Raw genomic sequence first — 21,091 nt, forward strand, 5'->3', positions numbered from 1 at the left:
CCGTTGAATTGCGGCCACACTAACCCTAATCCGACGTGGCAATACCGATTTGAGCGCTACTCCCCTCGGTGGGGAGGAGTACAGATATCGGTTTTAAGAGCCCTTTATATCGATATAAAGGGCTTCGTTGTGTGGATGGGTGCAGCATAAAATCGGTTTAATGCTGCTAAATTTGATATAAACGCGTAGTGTAGACCAGGCCTGACTCAGGGCTGATCTACACGGACAACTTGCACTAAATCAGTTTCCCAATTGATGTAATTAAATCAGTGCAGCCCCTTCATCTGGACATTCTTAAGCTGGTTTAAGAAAGTCAATAGAAGGCACTCGGAAACCAAGTGAAGATTTCACACCTGAGGGGTGAGTGCACGGCATCCATTTCACTCAATCCATTTGGAAACCTACTTAGTCAAACTGGGGCAATTTCCCGCATCTCAAACTGTAAAGCATCAGAGGTAGCAAAAGCCTGAATGAGGTTCTTGGCCTTTAATTGATTATCTGGTGTCTTTTAAAAGTTAGTGGCTAAAAGCAATTCTCCTTTACATGGTTCGGTAGTGACTTGGAGCACATCTAGAGCCCCTGCAGTGATCATCACCTTAGTCCTATAGGGAAGTTAATGTACATGTTCCCTACCATGTAAGTTGCTGAGCACCCAAAAATCCCATGGAGGCCAGTAAGAAGCTGTGCAAACCAAGTCCTTACTGTGCGAATAAGACAATACAGACAGTGACAAGGGGGGTGAAGTAATATCTTTTATTGGACAACTTTGGTGTCTTTTTCACCAAGAGAAGTTGATCCAATACAAGATATTACCTCACCCGCCTTGTCTGTCTCATATACTGGGACAAACACAGCTGCAACAACATTGCAACCAATAAGACAATGCAGCAGATAGGAGAGGGAGTATGTTGGGATTATTAATGATGAGAAGGGGCTGTTTAAAGAGGTGGCTTCTAAGAAAGGATTTGAAGGAGATATCGGTCAGGGAGACTGTTTGTTACAGGGGCCAGTATCGTAGAAGGCTCAAAGCAAGGGAGCATGCAAAGGAGATGAAGATAAGAGGCAAAAGAATTGGGATGCGCGTATGAAGTGGGAAATTAAATAGGAGGCTCAACACTGGGAATAAACCAAAGGGCACGGGTTTGCTTTGATGTACTAGACCCAGTCTCACCCTCTAATCTGCTTATACACTTCTGGTTAACTCCATTGTGTGACTCTCGGGACACAGTTGGGCCCATTGCATTCTAAAGTACCTGTACAGAAAACTGACAATGAACCATGACCTGATTGTTTCATGAATCTTTACTGCCCTCTGCTGGGTATTCATCAAACCAAAGACTGCTTCATTTCCACTGTATTTTTTGCATTGTTTGCTGCTGGTCATTGTTCTTTGAACTTTGTCTCATTTTAAGTGATTTTGTGAATTCTAATGTTGTCATTGAATGATAAGACTCCTGCAATATTACACAATATTACTTCCTAAATGTACCTGACAGCAGCCCCCTGCCTGGGTATAATGGGTGAGAGACTGATTTCAGAACATAGTAATTGCTACACTGAATCAGACCCTAATTCCAACTAGGCCAGTTCCCTACTTGTTATGGTTAGAGGTTGACTTCAATGCTAAAGTAAGAAGTGTTATATCCCTGCTTCATTTTATTTTATTTTATTTTTACTACAATAACTCTGGATAGTCTTCCTATCCATATAAATGTTCAATCCCTCTTTGAATTAGGCCAAGTTCTTGGTTTCAGTGACAATCTCTGGCAGTGAGTTGCACAGATTAATTGTGCGTTGTGCAAAGAAGTGGAACCCAGGGACCCTCACCTTCTCAGGGAGGTGAGTGGCCAGCTTCCTGGGCTGCCCTCCAAGGTGGCAGGCAGGCTGCTGGCCATGCAGCCATTCTATGAAAACTTCTGAGATTTTTTTCCCTCCTGTTCTGCTAAGGAATTTTTTTTCTCAAAATCCCGGACTTTTGAACAGAACAGAAAATCCTGTATCCATCTGCTCAGCTCTACTTTTGACCTTAATCTCTCTGTGCCTCAGCGCCCATCTGTAAAATGGGGATAGTAATACCCAATCATCTGACAAGGCAGTTGTGAAAATAAATTAATGTTTGTGCAGCACTCAGATGCTATAGTGATGAGTACTATAGAAAAACCCATGAGGAAACTAATACATCGGTCTTAGAGCAAGGTTTGCATAACATGCAGTAAATAAAGCCTAGGGCCACAACTGAACAAGGAAAAGACAAATATTGACTAGCAGCTCATTCAGTGAGCACTGTGCCTCCAGCCTATGAACTAAATGAGGCAGGGGTCCAGTGGACAAAATAGTGTTTGATCATGTAATTAAAGACTGTATCGCAATGGCAGATGCACAAGGGGGCTGAATTAACTTTATTAATGTTCTTTTAACATCACTGTTATGTCTGTAATGATATATACGTCTATCATGTCCCCTCTTCTTCATCTCCTTTCTAAGGTAAATATCCCAATCTTCTCCAGCTCTCTTCCTGCATGCGTTTTTCTAGCCCCTTGATCACTCTCCTTGTTTGCACTGAACCTGCAATATTCTGCAGTAGTCTTTTTGAGATGTGGTGATCAATACTGCACAGGGTATTCCAGACCAGAGTAAACCTTTGATTTACATAATGGTATTGTATTTTTTTTCTGTATTATTCCCTATCTCATGCTGTATGCATCCTAATATTTGTCCCCAACCGTGGGGGGATGCTCTAACTTACAGTAGCTTAGTGGGCATCCAATGGGGTGTTCTGCATCTCAAAATAGCCAAAGTGCTGTGGCCTCACTCTTCCTGCCCCTCCCACCTTCGCCCCTACCCTAAGGGTGGCAAGGTGCTGGGGGAGCATAGGGCAACATATGTCAGACCTATGCTACTCCTGCACCATGTAGTTCCCCCAGGGGCTCTTATAGGCCCATTACACTGCCGGAGCAGCATAAAGGGGGTGGAATCCACCCCTGTGTATTTTATAAAACTCATGTCCACATTCCAGAATCATGGTTCTACAACACCCTGCGGTGACTGGAGTCACATAGGGAGCTGGGGTGAGGAATGGTGGCTTGATACTGGAGGCAGGGAGGGGGGCAATCAGCGAGAGTGATTCAGTGTGGGGATGTTCTCAGAGGAAAGGCAATGGTAGCCACGCAGCAAAGGGTTTATATGCCGCGAGGGGGCAATGGGGTGGCAGAGGTATTATGTGACTTGCAGGAGGAGATGGGAGTGATGTGGTACGGGAAGAATGGCATATGCCGGGGGAGGGGGGACGGAACACAGTAATGACCTGGGGGAGAAGCTACATGCAGGGAAGGGGGGAGGGGATGCCCTGTTGGGGGAGGAACTACTCGGGTGGAGGGGCTGCCGCGGTCCCATGCGGGGAGAGGAGCCATGCAGGTGGGAGGATGCCCCGTTGGGGGCAGGAGCCATGCAAGGGGGGCAGGAGCCATGCAGCGGGGAGAGACTGCCCCGTTGGGGGGTGCAGGGGGAGGGGATGCCCGCTGCGGGGGGGGCCCGGAGCCATGCAAGGGGAGGGGATGCCCCGTTGGGGGGTGCAGGGGGAGGGGATGCCCGCTGCGGGGGGGGCAAGAGCCATGCAGCGGGGAGGGGATGCCCGCTGCGGCGGGGGCTGCCCCGGCAAGAGTCACGCGGGGCGCGGTCCAGCGGACTCGCCAGGCGGGCCCACCAGGGAGCGCTCACGTCTAACAGAAGGGGCAGGCAAGGAGGCGGGGCTACGCGATGACGTCATTAGTCATGGATGACGCGGCGCGCTGGTGGGTGGGTCCGTGTTGACATCAGGAGCCGGCAGCTGAGGGCCGCGTTGAGTCGCCGGCCGCTCGCCCGCCCGCCGCTATGTACCGGGCCCTGTACAGCTTCCGCTCCGCCGAGCCCAACTCGCTGCCCCTCGCCGCGGGGGAGACCTTCCTGCTGCTGGAGCGGAGCAACCAGCACTGGTGGCTGGTGACCCGCGCGGGCTCCGGGGAGACGGGCTACGCGCCGGCCTCCTACCTGCAGCGGCTGCAGGTCAGGGCAGCGGGCGGGGCCCGGGGAGATGGGCTCGGTGCTTCGTGGCGGCGGCAGTAGCGTCCTTTCCCCAGCGGAGAGGGCCGGGCTGTGTTAGGGAGCCAGGCAGAGGGGGCCGGGCTGTGTTGGGGAGACGGGCCGGGGAGGACAGGCTGTGTTGGGGGCCGGGCAGAGGGGACGTGGGGGAGGATAGGTTGTGTTAGGGGCCGGGGGCGGGCCGGGGGAGGACAGGTTGTGTTAGGGGCCGGGCAGAGGGGCCGGGGGAGAGGACAGGTTGTGTTAGGGGCCGGGCAGAGGGGCCGGGGAGAGGACAGGTTGTGTTAGGGGCCGGGCAGAGGGGCCGGGGGAGAGGACAGGTTGTGTTAGGGGCCGGGCAGAGGGGCCGGGGGAAGAGGACAGGTTGTGTTAGGGGCCGGGCAGAGGGGGCCGGGGGAGAGGACAGGTTGTGTTAGGGGCCGGGCAGAGGGGCCGGGGAGAGGACAGGTTGTGTTAGGGGCCGGGCAGAGGGGCCGGGGAGAGGACAGGTTGTGTTAGGGGCCGGGCAGAGGGGCCGGGGGAGAGGACAGGTTGTGTTAGGGGGCCGGGGGTGGGCCGGGGGGGAGAGGACAGGTTGTGTGAGGGGGCCAGGGGAGGGGAGAGGACAGGTTGTGTTAGGGGGCCGGGCAGAGGGGGGAGAGGACAGGTTGTGTTAGGGGGCCGGGCAGAGGGGGGAGAGGACAGGTTGTGTTGTGGGGAGGCCAGGCTGTGTTGGGATGGGGATGGGGAGGATACTACAGGCTGGGTGTGGGCGGGCTGTGTGTGTGTGTGTGGGGGGGGGGAGACACTACAGGCTGTGTAGGGGACCCTCTCCTGCGGTGGCTGCAGACTAGCAGTTGGGGGGTACAGGGCTGGGCACTATCCTGGCTGTCCCACATCAGAGGATGAAGCGTGGCCTTTTACCTCTGTAGGACAGGGCTTAGCATGAAGAACAGGGAGACTGTACATCAGAGACTGACTGTGATCTGAACTTCTGGAGTGCAGGCTTTAGAGGGTATATCTTCTGGGGAAGGGCTATGTGCCAGCCTCTTCCCTCAAAAGTTACAAGTCATGGGGTGCTATAGTAGCAAGAAAGTCTGTGCACAGGCCTCCTGGTCCCCAGAGAGGCTGTGTCAAATGATAGTCATGAAGTTCTTGGATCAGCTTGTACTGCCCAGGGGAGATGTGACTCTTATCTGCAGCAATATAGGATCATGAGGCTAAGGGCAGGTATGAGGACCTCTACCCTGGAGAGATGGGCTTCTTGCATCTTGCTGAGGTGACACTTTGGACGTTTTGGTGGTCAAGGACCAGGAAGCATTGACCTGGTGATGTGAGCTGTGCACTGAACTTCTGTAGATCAGGACCATAGAGAAGAGATATGGGACTTCACTCTAAGGACACAGGTTATGTGTTGGGCCCTACATATAATGGTTACTGGTGAGAAGACAAGGGAGTCGGGGGGGGCATCAGTATGGGAGAAGAAGTGATGTGCTAGTTCTCTATCACCTGCACTCATCAGAGAGCCGGAGGAGGAGAAGTTCACAAGGCCTACACTGGTGAGACTACATATATACTTAGTCTACTCTCAGAGGCTATGAGTGAGTGGATGGTAGGCTGTGTGCGGCTTATAACATCTGGAGTTACCAGTGTGGGTTGCTTTTAAATTATGCAGCTATCACAATCTATGTGTTAGAGCAGATGTGCAGAGAATTGCTTTGAGAATGACTATTCACAGCTACTACTGTGTATAAGTGAGAATGTTTAGCAGGAGATCAGCAATCACACCCATTCCACTAATGTAGAGAGTAATACAAGGGCTAATAACAGGCCTGTCCCAGCACTGATGAGGGGGCTGGAGGAGAAGCTAAGAACAACCAGCTGTAATGATAGGGGCAGTAATTATAGTTAAGTCAGTGACATTAGTAATTTATAGAAAATAAGAGGACAGACTCCTCCAACCCTAATAGGAGTCAGAGTGATGAGGGCTCATGTGGTAATCACAACAGCAAGGATAACCCATACGTTTTTGTTGGTGCTGTAGAAGATAAAACTGTATGCCCTCTTTTACGGTGTGACGGCATGTTTTAATGGCGGGTTCCTGGGCAAAACATGGATCCTGCAATACTCTTGTTATATGTACAGTTTGGGTCAAGCTTTTTATCCTACTAATCCCAGGGTTTACAGTGAGGTCTACAATATCTCTAAATTGCATACACCAAATACTTCTGTATAGAAGTACACACGTTGCAGGTACATTTTTGGTTTCCCTGAGAAAATACAGCCCAGAATGTCAATAGAAGCCAATTTATTCTAATATGCTGGTGATTTTCAGATAGCTCTAATCTTGTGATAAAAATAGTAAATTTGTTTCTAAATAAGTTCAGTGACTTGGTGATATGTTCTATAATTAGATTTCACCAATCCAGTAACAAATGTGAACTCCTGAAGCACTGGAACAATCTTATCATGGAGTCATAGACAATCCCATTGGGTACGCCAGTCTATCTTGTCACCCAGGCAATCTGGACTTAGTGATAGTTGGTTTCTGTACACCAAAGATCACAAAAGATTCAGGTTGTTTCCAGTCCCAAGAGATCAGTCACTTACCCTCGGTCCGTTTGTACCTCAGATCTCACACCAAAAACACTTGTAGCCAATCCTATAGTAAACTAAGGATTTATTAACCAGGGAAAAGAAATTAGAGTTATTTACAGGTTAAAGCAGGCAAACCTGTATACACAAATTAGTTAGTCTATGGTTTTAAACGATTAGAGTTGTAGTCACCTGTCAGCACTGAATGCCTTTTAGGGCTAACCCAGGTTGACCTAGGACCTTTTTGCTTCTGTTTCATAGCTCCAGCCCTGTAAGAATCAAACAGCAAATGAGAGAGAGAACATTTTCTTGCATTCTTATTTTATCCCCTTCTTCCAGCATTCAAGCTGATCTCCTGCTCGTAGCACCTTCATGAGTTTCAGAGGGACATTAAGCAAGGCTTTGTATCCTGATGTTCCACAGTGGCCCATTTAGTTTTAATGGTCCTTCTTGATGGACAGTGGACCATTCCCCATGACTGGCTTCACAGGTTCAGAGCAAGCATTTTTACATTTGTAAAGCAAAACTTGCATATCACCTTATAGCATGGGATAGAGACATTGAGACATTTAATATTAATAACTAATTTTAAAATGAATATGAAAGCAGGGTTATGACAAGCCATGAAAATGGCTTCTGGTATTTCATATTTGTTCTCCTTTAGTTCAAACCTGACTTTCCTAACTGCCATTTCAACCTGTTACCAGGAAATAGCATGGGGGGTTTTCTGCCACCTCTGTATTTGACAATAAAGATTCTGGAGCCAGAACTTGACTGGTGATCACGCTGATGATGAATGAGGCAGAATAAAATTCAAATGGCTGCTCTGTCGTTATAACAATACTTAATTGTTTTGACTGCCTCTCATTCAGTGATGTGATATAGTGCTTTCAGGTCAGCTTTTCAGAGCTGTCTGGAGTCAAAATTTGCTTTTATCAGTTAACCAAGTAGAACTGACATGGAAAAAACTTTTTCTGACTGAAGCTTTGCTTTAAACAATTCAGTGGACTGTCTGAGACAAGAATGCAAATAAGTCGTACCACATCTCTATTTAAAAAGTTTGATGCTAATTAATGACGAGATGCTGAGAGGTAATTAATGTCACCATGATCACTACAAGAATAATGAAGCTAATGATTAGTGACAATGTGTACTGAGCAGGGAAAGAAAGCATGTCACCAACGGGAAGGAGTCACCATTGCAAACATAAGTCAGCAGATTCATTAATAGTGCAGTCAGATTGTTGGTAAGCAGTACATGTCACGACAATCACAGTCAAAAGAAGTAAACATCTCATACTGCTAATGCTTCCCAGAGGAAGGAAATTAAAATAATGTCAAAGGGGAACCTTTGCAAAGAGCAGGTGAGTTTTCCCTGGCACTGTCTGTACCAGGAGAATTACCGTATATACACATTCATTAGCCCGTTTGTTTAGAAGCTGACCCCCCAAGATGGATAGATAAAAATAGCAAAAACTATATGACCCTTTCATAAACCAACCCTATATTTCAGGGGTTGGCAAACTTTGGCTCCTGGCCTCTTAGGGTAAGCCCCTATCGGGCCTGGACGTTTTGTTTACCTGGAGTGTTCACAGGCATGGAGCCTCTCAGCTCCCAGTGGCCACGATTTGCTGTTCCCAGCGAATGGGAGCTGTGGGAAGTGCTGCCACTTCCCGCAGCTCCCATTGGCTGGGAACAGCAAACTGCGGCCACTGGGAGCTGAGAGGCTCTATATGCCTGCGGATGCTCCAAGTAAACAAAACGTCCTGACCCGCCAGCAGCTTACCCTGATGGGCCGGGAGCCAAAGTTTTTCGACCTCTGTTACGTTTTAAAAGTTGGTGTCACAAGAAACACTCAAAAGTTTTGCTAGAATTATTTTAATGTAATCTAACGAAAAACCTGTTATAATAACTGAACAAATATGTATTCACCTTCAAAATTACAGTCAGTATTTAAAATCAGTAAATAGATATTTAAAACAAGTAACTTAGAACAATGAGACTTTAAAAAGTCTTAAAATCCTTCAAAGTCTGAATCAGTCTCTGATTCACCAAACAGTTCACTAAACTCGGCTTCAGTCACAGCTGCACCTGCATTGTCATCGTTGATGTCGGCAGTGTCGTTTTCAGACTCAGATTCCTTCTCATCATCAGCTTCTGTTGTGTCATCATCAAATATGGCATCATCTTCTGACCCGTCGAGTACATTGCTGATACAGCATTTCCAAAATGATTTTTCGATCATTTCCGAGGGAATGGACACCCATGCATCCTTGATCTACTGGGCGAAGGGATTGATTTCGGGCTTCATAAGATTCCTGCATTTTGTCAACTTCGCCATGCCTGAGCACATCCATTCAGACCACATTTTGCGTAGCCTGTCTTTAAAGGGTTTGTTCAGGCAGACATCAAGCAGTTGTAGAACTGAAGTTAAGCCTCCAGGTATTACAGCCAAAGTAGTTTTCATATTTTTGGACACATTTTTCACCACCTCCATCTTGTGTGCTCTGAACATGTCTCAAACGAGCATAGCAGGTTTCTTGAAAAGTGCTACTGGTTTCTTATTCCACACTTTTTCCAGCCATTCAATAGTCCCACGTTCATCCATCCATCCCTTTTCATGTGCGCTTACAGTGACACCAGCAGGAAATTTCATGTTTTAGTCAAGATTTTTCTTTTAAAAATAACAGGAGGGAGCTTTGATCCATTTGCCAAACATGATAAAACCACCGTAACATGGATTTTTTTCATGGCCAGTGGATTTAATTAAAATTGTTTTTTCATCAACACGGGTTACCGTTCTGTTCTCGGGAAATCGAATGTCATTGGTGTTTTGTCCATATTTCCTATTTGTGACAGTTCAAATACATATTCCTTTCAATATTTTATAATAAATCTTTGGAAAGATTCTATTTTTTTCTTCCAGACCTCTTGGCAGCTTTTGCTCTATCTTTGTTCGCTGACGAAGACAGAGACCATGACGGTTCATGAAGCGAGTACACCAACCCGCTGATGCAACAAACATTGATGGCTTTACTGACTTGTGTTTGTCGTCTTCTGACATTTGGAGAGCATGCAGACGAATTCCAGTTCTACTGACAATATACCCATTTTGTCGACATTCAACAGCCCAATTATTGAGATCTTTCTCCAGCTCAGGAAATTGAAGCGCACCTCGTTGGACACTTTTTCTTGCTTCTTGGCATGTCTTTTACTGTTTTTATTTTTTTGCCATTCTCTTACTTGCTTCTCATTGATACAGAATTCACCAGCAGTGGTGCAATTATTGTTTGCTTCTGCATATCTAACAACTTTAAGTTTGAACTCTGCGTGATAAGTAGACATTTTCTCTTGATTTCACCATTCATTTTAAATACTAGTATGAAAATAGATTATTATTATAGTTATAGATTTTGTAGGACTTTATATAGGAATGTCACCTGCTTTATCACTGTCAAATTATTATTGTTCTTTGTTTGTTTCAAAGCAGCCCTATAGATTGGCATGTCTGTGACGATAGACTATTTAAATTTTATTAGAGATTCCATCGATTCTGCACATTATATTTTCATATTGGCTCGAGACTTACGAGGTCCATTGGTAGAAATGCATGAAGAGATCAAATTACACAATAACATACTGACACCAGTGTTTTAGTACTATTGCTCATTGTATTTTTCTGATTGGCTTGTAAGGTGTAGCATTTTGTGAAATGCATGGGTCAAATGTCATGCAGATCTGCAGCACTGCTCTTTTAGTATTCGTTTCAAGCCAATCTAGTCCACTAAACAAAGGCTTTTCAACTTTAAAAGGCTGCAGTATTGACATCAATAAATGAGTCGGCAAACTTTGGCTCCTGGCCCGTCAGGGTAATGGGCTGGCAGGTTGGCACATTTTGTTTACCTGGAGCTTCCACAGGCATGGAGCCCCTCAGGTCCCCGTGGCCGCGGTTTGTCATTCCCAGCCAATGGGAGCTGTGGGAAGTACTTCCCGCAGCTCCCATTAGCTGGGAACGTCCAACTGTGGCCACAAGGAGCTGAGGGGCTCCATGCCTGTGGATGCTCCAGGTTAACAAAAGGACAATGTATTAGGTACTCAATTCAATGATTCCATAGAGTTAAAAATCATCAAATTTTGGTGGATCTGTTTATAAGCCAACCGCTGCTCTTTGATGTGTCGCATTTTTACCACAAATATTCAATTTATGAATGAGTATATAAGGTACCTTTCTTTTTAAGTCATCTCTTATTTTCAGGCTTCTCCCTTATTTATAACACAGGTGGAAAATTCATACCTTAACTTCTTTGGGAAGAACACGCAGTTCATACTAAAAACAACTCTTCTAAACGTATTCTTCATAAGCTGCCAGCGAGTACAGGAGTAGAGTTTCTAGTTTGTTGGTATCCTCCACTTACAAAATTGCTGACATTTTCTACTTTAATCTCAATAATTTCAATGGTATTGCCATGAAATAGGGAGACTCAAATGTAGAAGCAAATTCCTTTTAGAGACAGCCGATGCCTTTAGAAAATACGTTGTGGGCTAAGCAAAGGGAAGAATGCATGGTGCCTGGTGTGATTTGGATGTTGCAGCTGACTGCAGTTAACGGCAGGTTGCTTAAAAAACATTTAATTGCTGTTGATATTTCTATAAATTTTTCACTGCTGTAGTTCTGTGTTGGCTATATTATGGATTAGTAAAGAGTGTTTCAGTGGTTTGAGGGGTAAATACTAGTGATAGGTTCCCAAAAAATAAACAAGGCCCTGTCTACACTTGAAAAGTTTTGCCAGCATACCTATGTATATAGAGCTATACTGGCAAACCATCCTAGCATAAATGTAGCTTATACTGGCATAAATGTGTTTCTGTTGGCACAGTTTATGCCAGGTCTCCGAGACATAAGCTATACTGACAAAAGCACGTTTTTGCCCTTATAAACTGCATCTATGTTAGGGCTTATACTGGCATGGCTATTCTGGTTTTTAAAAAAATCATTCCCCTAATCAACATACCTTTTCTGGTATACATTTTAAGGGTAGATCAGGCCTGAGGGAAAGATAAAGGGCCTACTCCTACTTTTGCATAAGAACTAGCACAGAACTTGAAGCAGAAATAGTTTCTTGCTTGAATTTAGACCTTATATGTGAAGCCTCGGTTGAGCTCTAAACTGTAAATAGAGATTTCACAGTGGTGCTGGCAGACTCTGAAATAGCAATATTAGCAAGCAAAACTGTAACAAACGACAAAGCTAACAGGTGCTGCTGATCAAACAAGTGAGAATCTGTACCCGACACTGAGCCGTCCAGTAATGGCACATAAGATAATTGCCTTGAGTTATTGACATAGCAGAGACAAACACTGCTAATAGCTAATGCCAGGCAGATGCTGTCGTAGTGAAATCATCAACACAAAAGCTTCGTATCTTCTGATTAAATGAGAGGGAGCCAGTTGGCAGGAGGTTTAGTTTTCGTCACAAACTGCATGGGTGACACTTAAGTGGTTTCTGAGCAGGAGAAGAATATGGAGATTAAATTGGAGCCTGACTTTTCAGTTGGAGACAGTCATTCATTACAGAAGATGAGCCTTTTGAAGTTTTATATGAAGTAGTAAAAAATTCATTTTTAAAAGCTTCCTTTGGAGCAGGGGTTTTATTCTTTTTATCAGGGAGGAGAGTGGCTGCTGAATAGGGGAGAAGGCTGAGTGTAACGAATAACAAGGGTCCTTTCTCTGGGTTAAAGAGCCCATATGTTATCATCATCCTGGTGAGATGTGAAATTACTTAATGGGAATCTGGAACTGTTCCAAGTTCTGGCTTCCAGCCTATGAAGGTTTGGATTGTACCACCACAGTTCTAGAAGACCGCCTACTCTCCAGCAGAGGGGACAATGGAGTTGACACTGGAAGTATCCAGACCTCAAGTCCAGAAAAGGTCACTTGGTACATAGAATCTGACACACTGGAGTTTGCAAGGCTAACTTCTCCTTCCTTGGAGAATAAAGTAGAGAATAGTTGCTTCAGCCTTCTTACTAATACTTACCTAGCCCTAGTGGCCAGAGATCCAAGCATCAGGTTTCAAACACCTAGCTTCCTGGGGATAAGTTTCAATCCTGGCATGGTCACCTCAGTCCTTTATCCTTCCTAGCATGGAAAAATATGGGTTCCATGTTCTCAGCTAAAATGTTCCCTCCCATATCCCACTGTTGTGCATTGTTGACATTCAGCCAACTCTGGGGTGGCAGGCAGCAATCCACTAGCACACAGCAACAGTGTTGTATTTGTGTAGACTGCAAAGCATTTTATCTAGTATCTTCTAATATCACTGCAATCAGGGAGCCTCCACCCACCAACTACCTCTAAAAATGTTTCCCTAATATGTAACCGGAACTCTTTCTCCTTTAGTTTCTGGTTATTCCTTTTTGTCCTGCTGTCTCTGAAATTGAATAATTTCTATCCTTCCTCTTAAGGTTACCCTGAAGGTATTTATAAGCTGTGAAGAACTGAAGATTCCAGTAAGATATGAACTACTAGTGACACTTGGTTAAGAAGGCTAGTGTTGCAATCCCTGAGCCCTGGATCGGTGTATTGTGGCAATCAGTCTATTATAGGGTTCTCCTGTGTTGCTGACTACCTATATGACTCTGAAATGGCAAGCCTGTTACAGGGAGGGGCTACTACTTTTCTCTAGAGCAGTGTTTCTCATTGACTGGTCCATGGACTGGTGCTGGTCCTGAGACATCTGTGACACAGTTTAGGAAGGCAGTAAGCTGGTCCCTGGTATCAAAAAGGTTGAAAAACACTGCCCTAGAGGCATCTGGTATTGGCCACTGCTAGTGTCAAGACACTGGATTTGATTGACCACTAGTCTGACCTGGAGTGGCAAATCCTATCCAAGCAAATCCTATCTCATGAATGCCTTTGAAATATTAGATTTGTTGCTGCAGATTTGCAGTGATCGCATTAGTGGAAAGCATGGAATGAAAACCTTCACTCTCTGCTTTTTTTAATGTAATCTTACCCGTCTGCCACTCATGCATTGCTCTCACCATGCCCCATCACAGCTTCTGTTCTTCCCTCTCTTCCCCCCAGTGACTCCATTTCCCTTCCTTGTTGCCCTCTCCCCTTTACAGTTCCCGCAAGTTAAACCAGCTCCTTTTTCCATCCCCATCCCAATCTCCCTCTCTCCTCCCATCAACACACCTTCCTCCTCACCCCTGGTGACATTTGCCCCAATCTGGCTCTTTCTCCATCTCATCTGTACCTTCCACACCCATTCCCACCCCTCTTATGCTGCTGTTCCTGACCTCACGCCTATCCTCCCTCCTCCCTTTCTCTTTCTGGAAGGCCCACTCCCTCTTTTAAAACCATAGCCATCCATGACTGATTCATATCTCGCTCCGTCAAGTTCCTGGCTCTGAGATCTAGTTCCCTTTGTCTGACACTGCTTCTTCCTCTGTCCTCCCTTACAGAGGCCTCTCTTCCTCTAATGCTCCCTCCCTTGTGTCAGATCATGGTGGGGATGTTAGGTTTCCCCTCTCTCTCTCTTCCCCTTGCTGCTCTTTCTTATTAGAACAGCACTGAACCTGACTTTTCTCTTCTCTCCCCCTCCATGTCACTGTCATTCACTGTTTGCCCAATTCCTCCTCATCAGCTTTCTCTCTGATTTCAATTCCTGGCCCTCACTCTTCCTCTCCTCAGTGTCCCACCTACATCCTCAGGGATTTCAACGTCCTTGTTGATGACCCATCCAATGCCTTAGCTGCATGTTTTCTCATCCTCACCTCTTCATTCAACCTGCTTCCCTAGTTCAACTGTCCCACTCACCAGAAGGGCTGCTCACTTGATTGATCTTTGCTAAGCACTGCTCTTTCTAATCTCTCTGCTGCCCCATTCCCCTTGTCCAGTTCTCTCCTGGTCTCTTTCAGCATCGCCCATCAGCACCTCCCGCATGCCCTGTCTGTGACTTCCATTCCATCAGCATTGATGACTTCTTGTATGCTCTCATCCTTCTCCTTCCTGCTGTCTCTTACTTTCTTCCATTGAGGGATAGCTCAGTGATTTGAGCATTGGCCTGCTAAACCCAGGGTTGTGAGTTCAATCCTGGAGGGGGCCATTTAGGGATCTGGGGCATAAATCTGTCTGGGGATTGGTCCTGCTTTGAGCAGGGGATTAGACTAGATGACCTCCTGAGGTCCCTTCCAACCCTGATATTCTATGATATAGTTTTTTATTCTCTCTGTGCTTTACTTTCCACCATCCTTGACTCTGTTGTCCCTCTCTCCCTTTACAAGGTTTGCTCTGCCAACCTCCAGACCTGGTTCACCCCCAGCATCCGCTTCTGCCACTCCTGCTTTTGGGCTGCTGAGCAGTTCTGGCAGAAATTGTATCACCAGACTGACTTCCTCTCTTCAGTTATGCCACCTTTCTTGCTAAGTAGCTGTACTTTTCAGCTTAATTGAGTCCCATGCTCACAATTGCCACCTTTGACCTACTTCTCAAACCTTCCCTTCCTCCCGCCTCCAATTCTCTCTCCACATAGGATCTCTGATGGTTTGTTTTTCTAAGACACCATATTTTGTCAATTTTATAAGTCCCTTGGCTTGCCTTCCTTTCCTCTCCTACAACTGTTGCCTTTCTCCCCTGTGACAGATGCAGAAGTTTCTCATATTCTATAACCTCGCTGTTGCCCCAGTGATCCCATCCCATCTCCTGATCACTCTCTCACCCACTATCATCCCCTCCCTTACTCTTTTCCTTGACCTCTCACTCTCCTCTGGTTCTTTCCCCTCAGTACAAACAAGCTTTAGTCTTTCTCATCTTAAAAAAACAACCCGATCCCACCTGCCTCTCCAGCTACCACCCCATCTTCCTTCTCCCTTTCATCTCAAAGCCTGATGCACACGCTGTCTACGATTGCTCTGTGGAGTCCCTCTCCCCCAAATTCCATCCTGAACTCTCTCTCTAGTACAGCTTCTGCCCCGACATGTCACTGAAACTGCTCTTGTCAAAGTCTCTAATGACCTTTTCATAGCTGGCTCTCAGAATTACCACCCCATCCTCATCCTTCCTGACCGGTCAACTGCCTTTGACACAGATGACCATGCTCTTCTTGAAATCTTGTCACTGGCATTCTGTGACTGTCTTCTCCTGGTTCTCCTGTCCCTTTAATTGATCCTTCCGTGGAGGATCCTCCTCATGTGGGTTCCAGAGGGATCTGTCCTTGGTTCCCTTCTCCCTCTAGCTTTGGCTAATCTCCTCTGCAAACACAAATTCAACTGCAGTCTTCATATTGATGACTCTAGGATCTACCTCTGTACTCCAGACCTATCTCCCGCTGTCCAAATTAAAATCTGTCTCTCTGACATCTTGTAGCCGCCAGTTGAACTAGTAGCCACAACTGTAGCCACCAGTTGAAGCTCAAAGGCTAAAATAAAGCTCTTAATCGTCTCCCAAGTTGCCTTCTCTTCCTCCTTTCTCAATCACTGTGAACAACACCACCATCCTGCCTGTCATGCAGGCCCATAACCTGGGTGTCATCTGGACCTCTCTTCAGGCTATGTCTAAATATTGCCATTTCTTTCTGCATAATATCTCTAAAAATTGGCCTTTCCTGTCCATGCACACAGCTAAAACTCTCATCCAGGCTGTCATCATTTTGTGTCTTGATTACCGCAACATCCATCTATCTAACCTTGACAAATGCAGTCTGGCCCAGCTTATACCCATTCAGAATGCTGCCGCAAAGATTGTTTTCCTAGCCCATCACTTTGACCATGTCACCCCCTCTTTGCATCCCTCCATTGGCTTTCCCCTTTTCAATTGCATCCACCTTAAGCTACTTGTCTGCACTTTCAAGGCTCTTCATGGCTTATTCCCCACCCTATTGAGATGTTGCTATTGAGATTTTGCTTCCTGCCGCTGATCAGCCCAGGATGCCAGCCTCCACTTGCCTCTTGTTACGTTTTCAAACAAGCACCTCCCGTGCTTCCCCTCATGCTTGGGAGGTGCTCCCCATAAAAATCTTCCCAGTATGTTGGAGAAGAGATTTTCGGGGGTGGGGGCACAGAGCTCCTGGCATGAAGGAGGAGTTGGGAAGTGTTTCAGGGAACCCATGAAATACAGGGAGATGAGAGGGTGACACACGGAAGCCCTTAGCATGTGCAGCCTACTGAAGCAACTAAGTGTGCAACCCTCTAGTTTTATACTGACGTACGCTCTTTGGGGCAGGGACTGTCTTGCTCTGTTTTTGTACAGTGCCTAGCACAATGGGGTCCTTGTCCATGTTTAGAGCTCCTAGGCACTTCAATAATAGAGGCGGTAATAAATGAAATTGACAGGCCTAAATGGATATAAAACACCAACTGTGCAAGGATAGACTTAGTATTTCCTTTGGCTTTTGGAGGCCCTGTTGGCTGGAGAGGTGACTTTCATTCATGCTCTTTTCAACTTAAGGATATGCCTTTTTGTTGCTCTGGGACTTCATTTTTCCTTGTAAAAAGGAGTTGATTCTGAGTGGGAAAATTACCATGGTGATGCTATGGCTACATTGGGAATAACTGATGTTCCCCCTGCACAGGGCAGGAGTTCCTGACAGTGAGAGAAGGTTCCACTGTTACATGGCTTCCTCCTGTAAGAAGGAAATAGTCACTCTAGTTCACTAGTTTAACTTTCTGTTACAGTAATTATTAGAGAAGACAAGTCAAGCTTGGGGCAGCACTTCCTGTTTGCACCTGCTATGCCTCACTTTGATCTCAGTGCCTTTATCAGAGCCTCTGAGGCTCAGCTTGGCTTTCGCATCATTTATGAAGTCTTTTACTCAGGGCTAAGAATTGAGAAGCTTCTCTCTACTCCCAGTGCTGCTCACTTTGAAATGGCTTCCTTTTTCTGATCTTCGACCGGGTGCTTAAACTACAATTTAGCCCTGCCTCTGTGGCTCAGTCTCTACACTGTCCCAGTCCCTAATCCATTATTAAAAATAACTGATATTAATACTGCATTATATGAAGTGAGGAGATAATGTCAGTCTTATAAAACACTGGCCTCCCATTCCTGGATTGGAATTTATCAAAAATAGGTGGCAGGTGGAGACGTTTCTGTCTAAAGTGGGAGCTAGTTGTCCTGTAACAAATAAGCTGCTGCTCAGCTATATTAAGGGAATAAAAAATAGCATGGAAAATATTACACTAGCATTGTCAAAATCATTTGAGCCCTCCCTAACTTGGATATTGCATTTGGTTTGGGGGTCTCCGTCTCTGAAAAGCAGGAAATACAGAAGGTCTAGAGAAGGACAACAAAAGTAGGATACTGGGTGGAACAACGTTTTCGTTTGTGAGGGGGCGAAAAAGTATGGGCTGCCTAACTTGGAAAGGTGATATGATCAAGAGAACTAAAATGTTTGTTAGGGAGTGTCTCGGGCTGCTATTTACCCTGTCCCTTTGTACAAGAATAAACAGGCACATGATTAAATTAAAATACTGCTTCATGCAGTCTGTGTGTAAGCAATCTGTGAAATTCACTCTTGGAACAGAGTATTGAGCCAGTATTTTAGTGATACTCGGAAAAGGACTAGCTGTTTATATGCATAGGAATAACAGTGTTAGTTATTTAACCAAGGTTGCTTTAGGGTGTGAACTTGAGATAATTCCTTGAAACTCGTCATTGCCCTCTTATTAATTTGTATTGCGGGATTGGAACCCTATTGTACTTGGTGAGGTAACAATGCAAAATAAAGCAGTTCCTGTCCCAAAGAGCTTATTATCTCAATCAGTTGTTTTAAACCTCTTTTGATGTGGATTTCACATGGAGGTGCGGACCCCTCTGCAAATTCAACTTGTAGTCTGTGAACCCCTACCATAGAAAACCTAGACTGAAAACTGACTGAACAAATTCAACGATAAATGTTGTACATGCTCGGCATGGCATTTGATGCAGCATGAGAGAGGGCGCTAAACTGTGGGCTTCTAAGGTAACAACAATAATTCTGGGTTTTGACCTATAGGGTGGGGTATTAATAGTTTTGATTAATCAGAAAAACGGAATGCCTTTTCTGGGATCTGAAACTTCATTTTCCCTTAGACATAGTGTGTGGACCACCAGGGGTCCGCGGAGTTGAAAACCACTGATCTAAATAGTGAAGTCATGTCAGGTGGCTGAGCTAATTGAGATGGAGGAGAAAGACAAGAGTGACAGCAATATGAACTCAAAGTTACATACATATATAGTAAAGTGCACAGTGTTGCACAATTGACCATCAGCTCTATTAGGTTTCACCTCTCTTTCTGAGGAAGCAAGTACTGGTCACTTCCTGGGGTCATGGGAGTGGAAGCATTTGTGGGTAAGTTCTGCCTAATAAAGGCTCTCCACAATAGCTTATGGATAAAATGGGTGAAATTCTGGTTCTCTTTAAGTCTGTGAATTTTGACACTGACTTCAGTGAGTACAGGGTTTCACCCTATATAAATAGAGCAGGGGTCGGGGTCAGCAACCTTTCAGAAGTGGTGTGCTGAGTCTTCATTTATTCACTCTGATTTAAGGTTTTGCGTGTCAAGTAATACATTTTAATGTTTTTAAAAAGTCTTTCTATAAGTCTATAATATATAACTAAACTATTGTTGTATGTAAAGTAAATAAGGTTTTTTAAATGTTTAAGAAGCTTCATTTAAAATTAAATTAAAATGTAGAGTGTGTGTGTGCCTCCCCCCCGGACCGGTGGCCAGGACCTGGGCAGCGTGAGTGCCACTGAAAATCACACATGCCATAGGTTGCCTACCCCTGAAATAGTGTTCCCTTGTAAGAAGCAGAACTCATTCTTGAACAGTGCAGATAAATGTATACACAAGTGCAATCTGTTATGTAATTCTCTTAAATTTCTGTGGCACTTGAATAGCTTTTTCTGTGTGCTTCTGATGTGGCAGAGCTTCTAACGGACGAGAGAGCCTAATCAGGGCATTGACACAGTCCCAAATAAGCACTTAGGCTAAGAATAAAGTTTTATTTTAGAGAATAAGGAGCGGGTAGTGATTTACAGCTGAGCCTGCACTTCTAAGCACTCTCAAGAAACTGAAATGAAACATTTTTCTTCAGGCTGTCAGAATAGCTGAGATGATATGTCAGGGCCCACTAATGCTTTGAGATGTAATTTTATTTGAAATTAAATTACTCAGCCAGGGGAATTATAGCCCTTTCTAATTACCGTAGCTAAAGACATGAAATTCTAGAATGTTTCACAGTTTTGAATGATTAAAGTAGAAATACACTAGTGATCTTTAGCCCCCCCCTTTTTTTTGTTTGACTGCTAAGATAAGCTCTCATCACTTGTTGCACATTGATTAAAAATAATTAGGCTTTTTTGAATCCAATAAAACTTGTCTCCATGCCCTGGATTGCTGCGTGTGAGCTATGTTGGTGGCCCAGAGGACAAATCCGTTACTCCTTAACATTCATGAACATGCTTAATAAATGTGTACAGTGGTCATAAATGAGGGGCAGGAGGGACCCTCAGTGGTCTCAAAGTGATTGCCCAAAAGTGGAGATTTTACATTGAAACCAGTTAAAGCAGTGGCTCTCAACCTTTCCAGACTACTGTACCCCTTTCAGGAGTCTGATTTGTCTTGTGTATCCCCAAGTTTCACCTCACTTAAACTACTTGCTTACAAAATCAGACATAAAAATACAAAAGTGTCACAGCGCACTATTACTTTCTTGTTATGTCATTTAATTATGAAATCTATTGGAATATAAATATTGTATGTACATTTCAGTGTATAGAGTATATAGAGCTGTCATTCTCTGTATGAAATTTTAGTTTGTACTGACTTTGCTAGTGCTTTATATGTAGCCTGTTGTAAAACTAGGCAAATGTCTAGATGAGCTGATGTACCCCCGGAAGACCCCTGCGTACCCCCATGGGTATATGTACCCCTGGTTGAGAACCACTGAGTTAAAGGGTCAAATGCACCTTTCAGGTGGACATGGCACTTCCATTTACTTAAAATCAATTAATGGTACAAGTATGCATCTGAAAGCACAGCTTCATTCCTAAATAGTGTGGGTTTGGTTATTGTATTTGAGGCTGTTAATGGTAAGGGAAGAGAAAGGAGTATGAAGGGAAGATACAAAATGAAGGATTGGTGTGTGCTGTCCTCCTCTAGGGCTTCAGGAAGCACTTTAGTAGATTGGTTGATATTGAGGATGGAAAGTGTCTCTGGGGTGACTCAGTCAATTTTGCCGCCTCCCCACCACATTCAGTGTCTTGCAACAGTCAGAGAGTTTTGGTATTGGTTTTGGAGCACATCCCCCCCCCCCCCCCCCAATGCCTATCCTCAGCCTTGAGCCGTTCACAGCTAGTTCTCATCTAATTGTCCACAAGTTGTTTTGGGGTTTTTCAGTTTCTGCTGCTTAAGTTTTGTATTACTACTTCCTCACTACTTCTTGGTCTGTGATGT

The 21,091-nt window shown here is 45.0% G+C and overlaps 1 protein-coding gene across 1 annotated transcript in view; it reads left to right on the forward strand.

The window, feature by feature from the left end:
• Positions 1-3,805: 3,805 nt before the first annotated feature.
• Positions 3,806-21,091, forward strand: part of NCKIPSD (NCK interacting protein with SH3 domain) — a 94,923-nt gene continuing 77,637 nt past the window's right edge. The window contains exon 1 of the mRNA XM_039481641.1: positions 3,806-4,041. Coding sequence (XP_039337575.1) covers positions 3,871-4,041 — 171 coding nt within the window. The 5' untranslated portion in view covers positions 3,806-3,870. The remainder of the gene's footprint in view (positions 4,042-21,091) is intronic.

The sequence above is a fragment of the Mauremys reevesii genome, linkage group 7, assembly GCF_016161935.1.
Source record: "Mauremys reevesii isolate NIE-2019 linkage group 7, ASM1616193v1, whole genome shotgun sequence".
NCBI classification, from domain to species: Eukaryota; Metazoa; Chordata; order Testudines; family Geoemydidae; genus Mauremys; species Mauremys reevesii.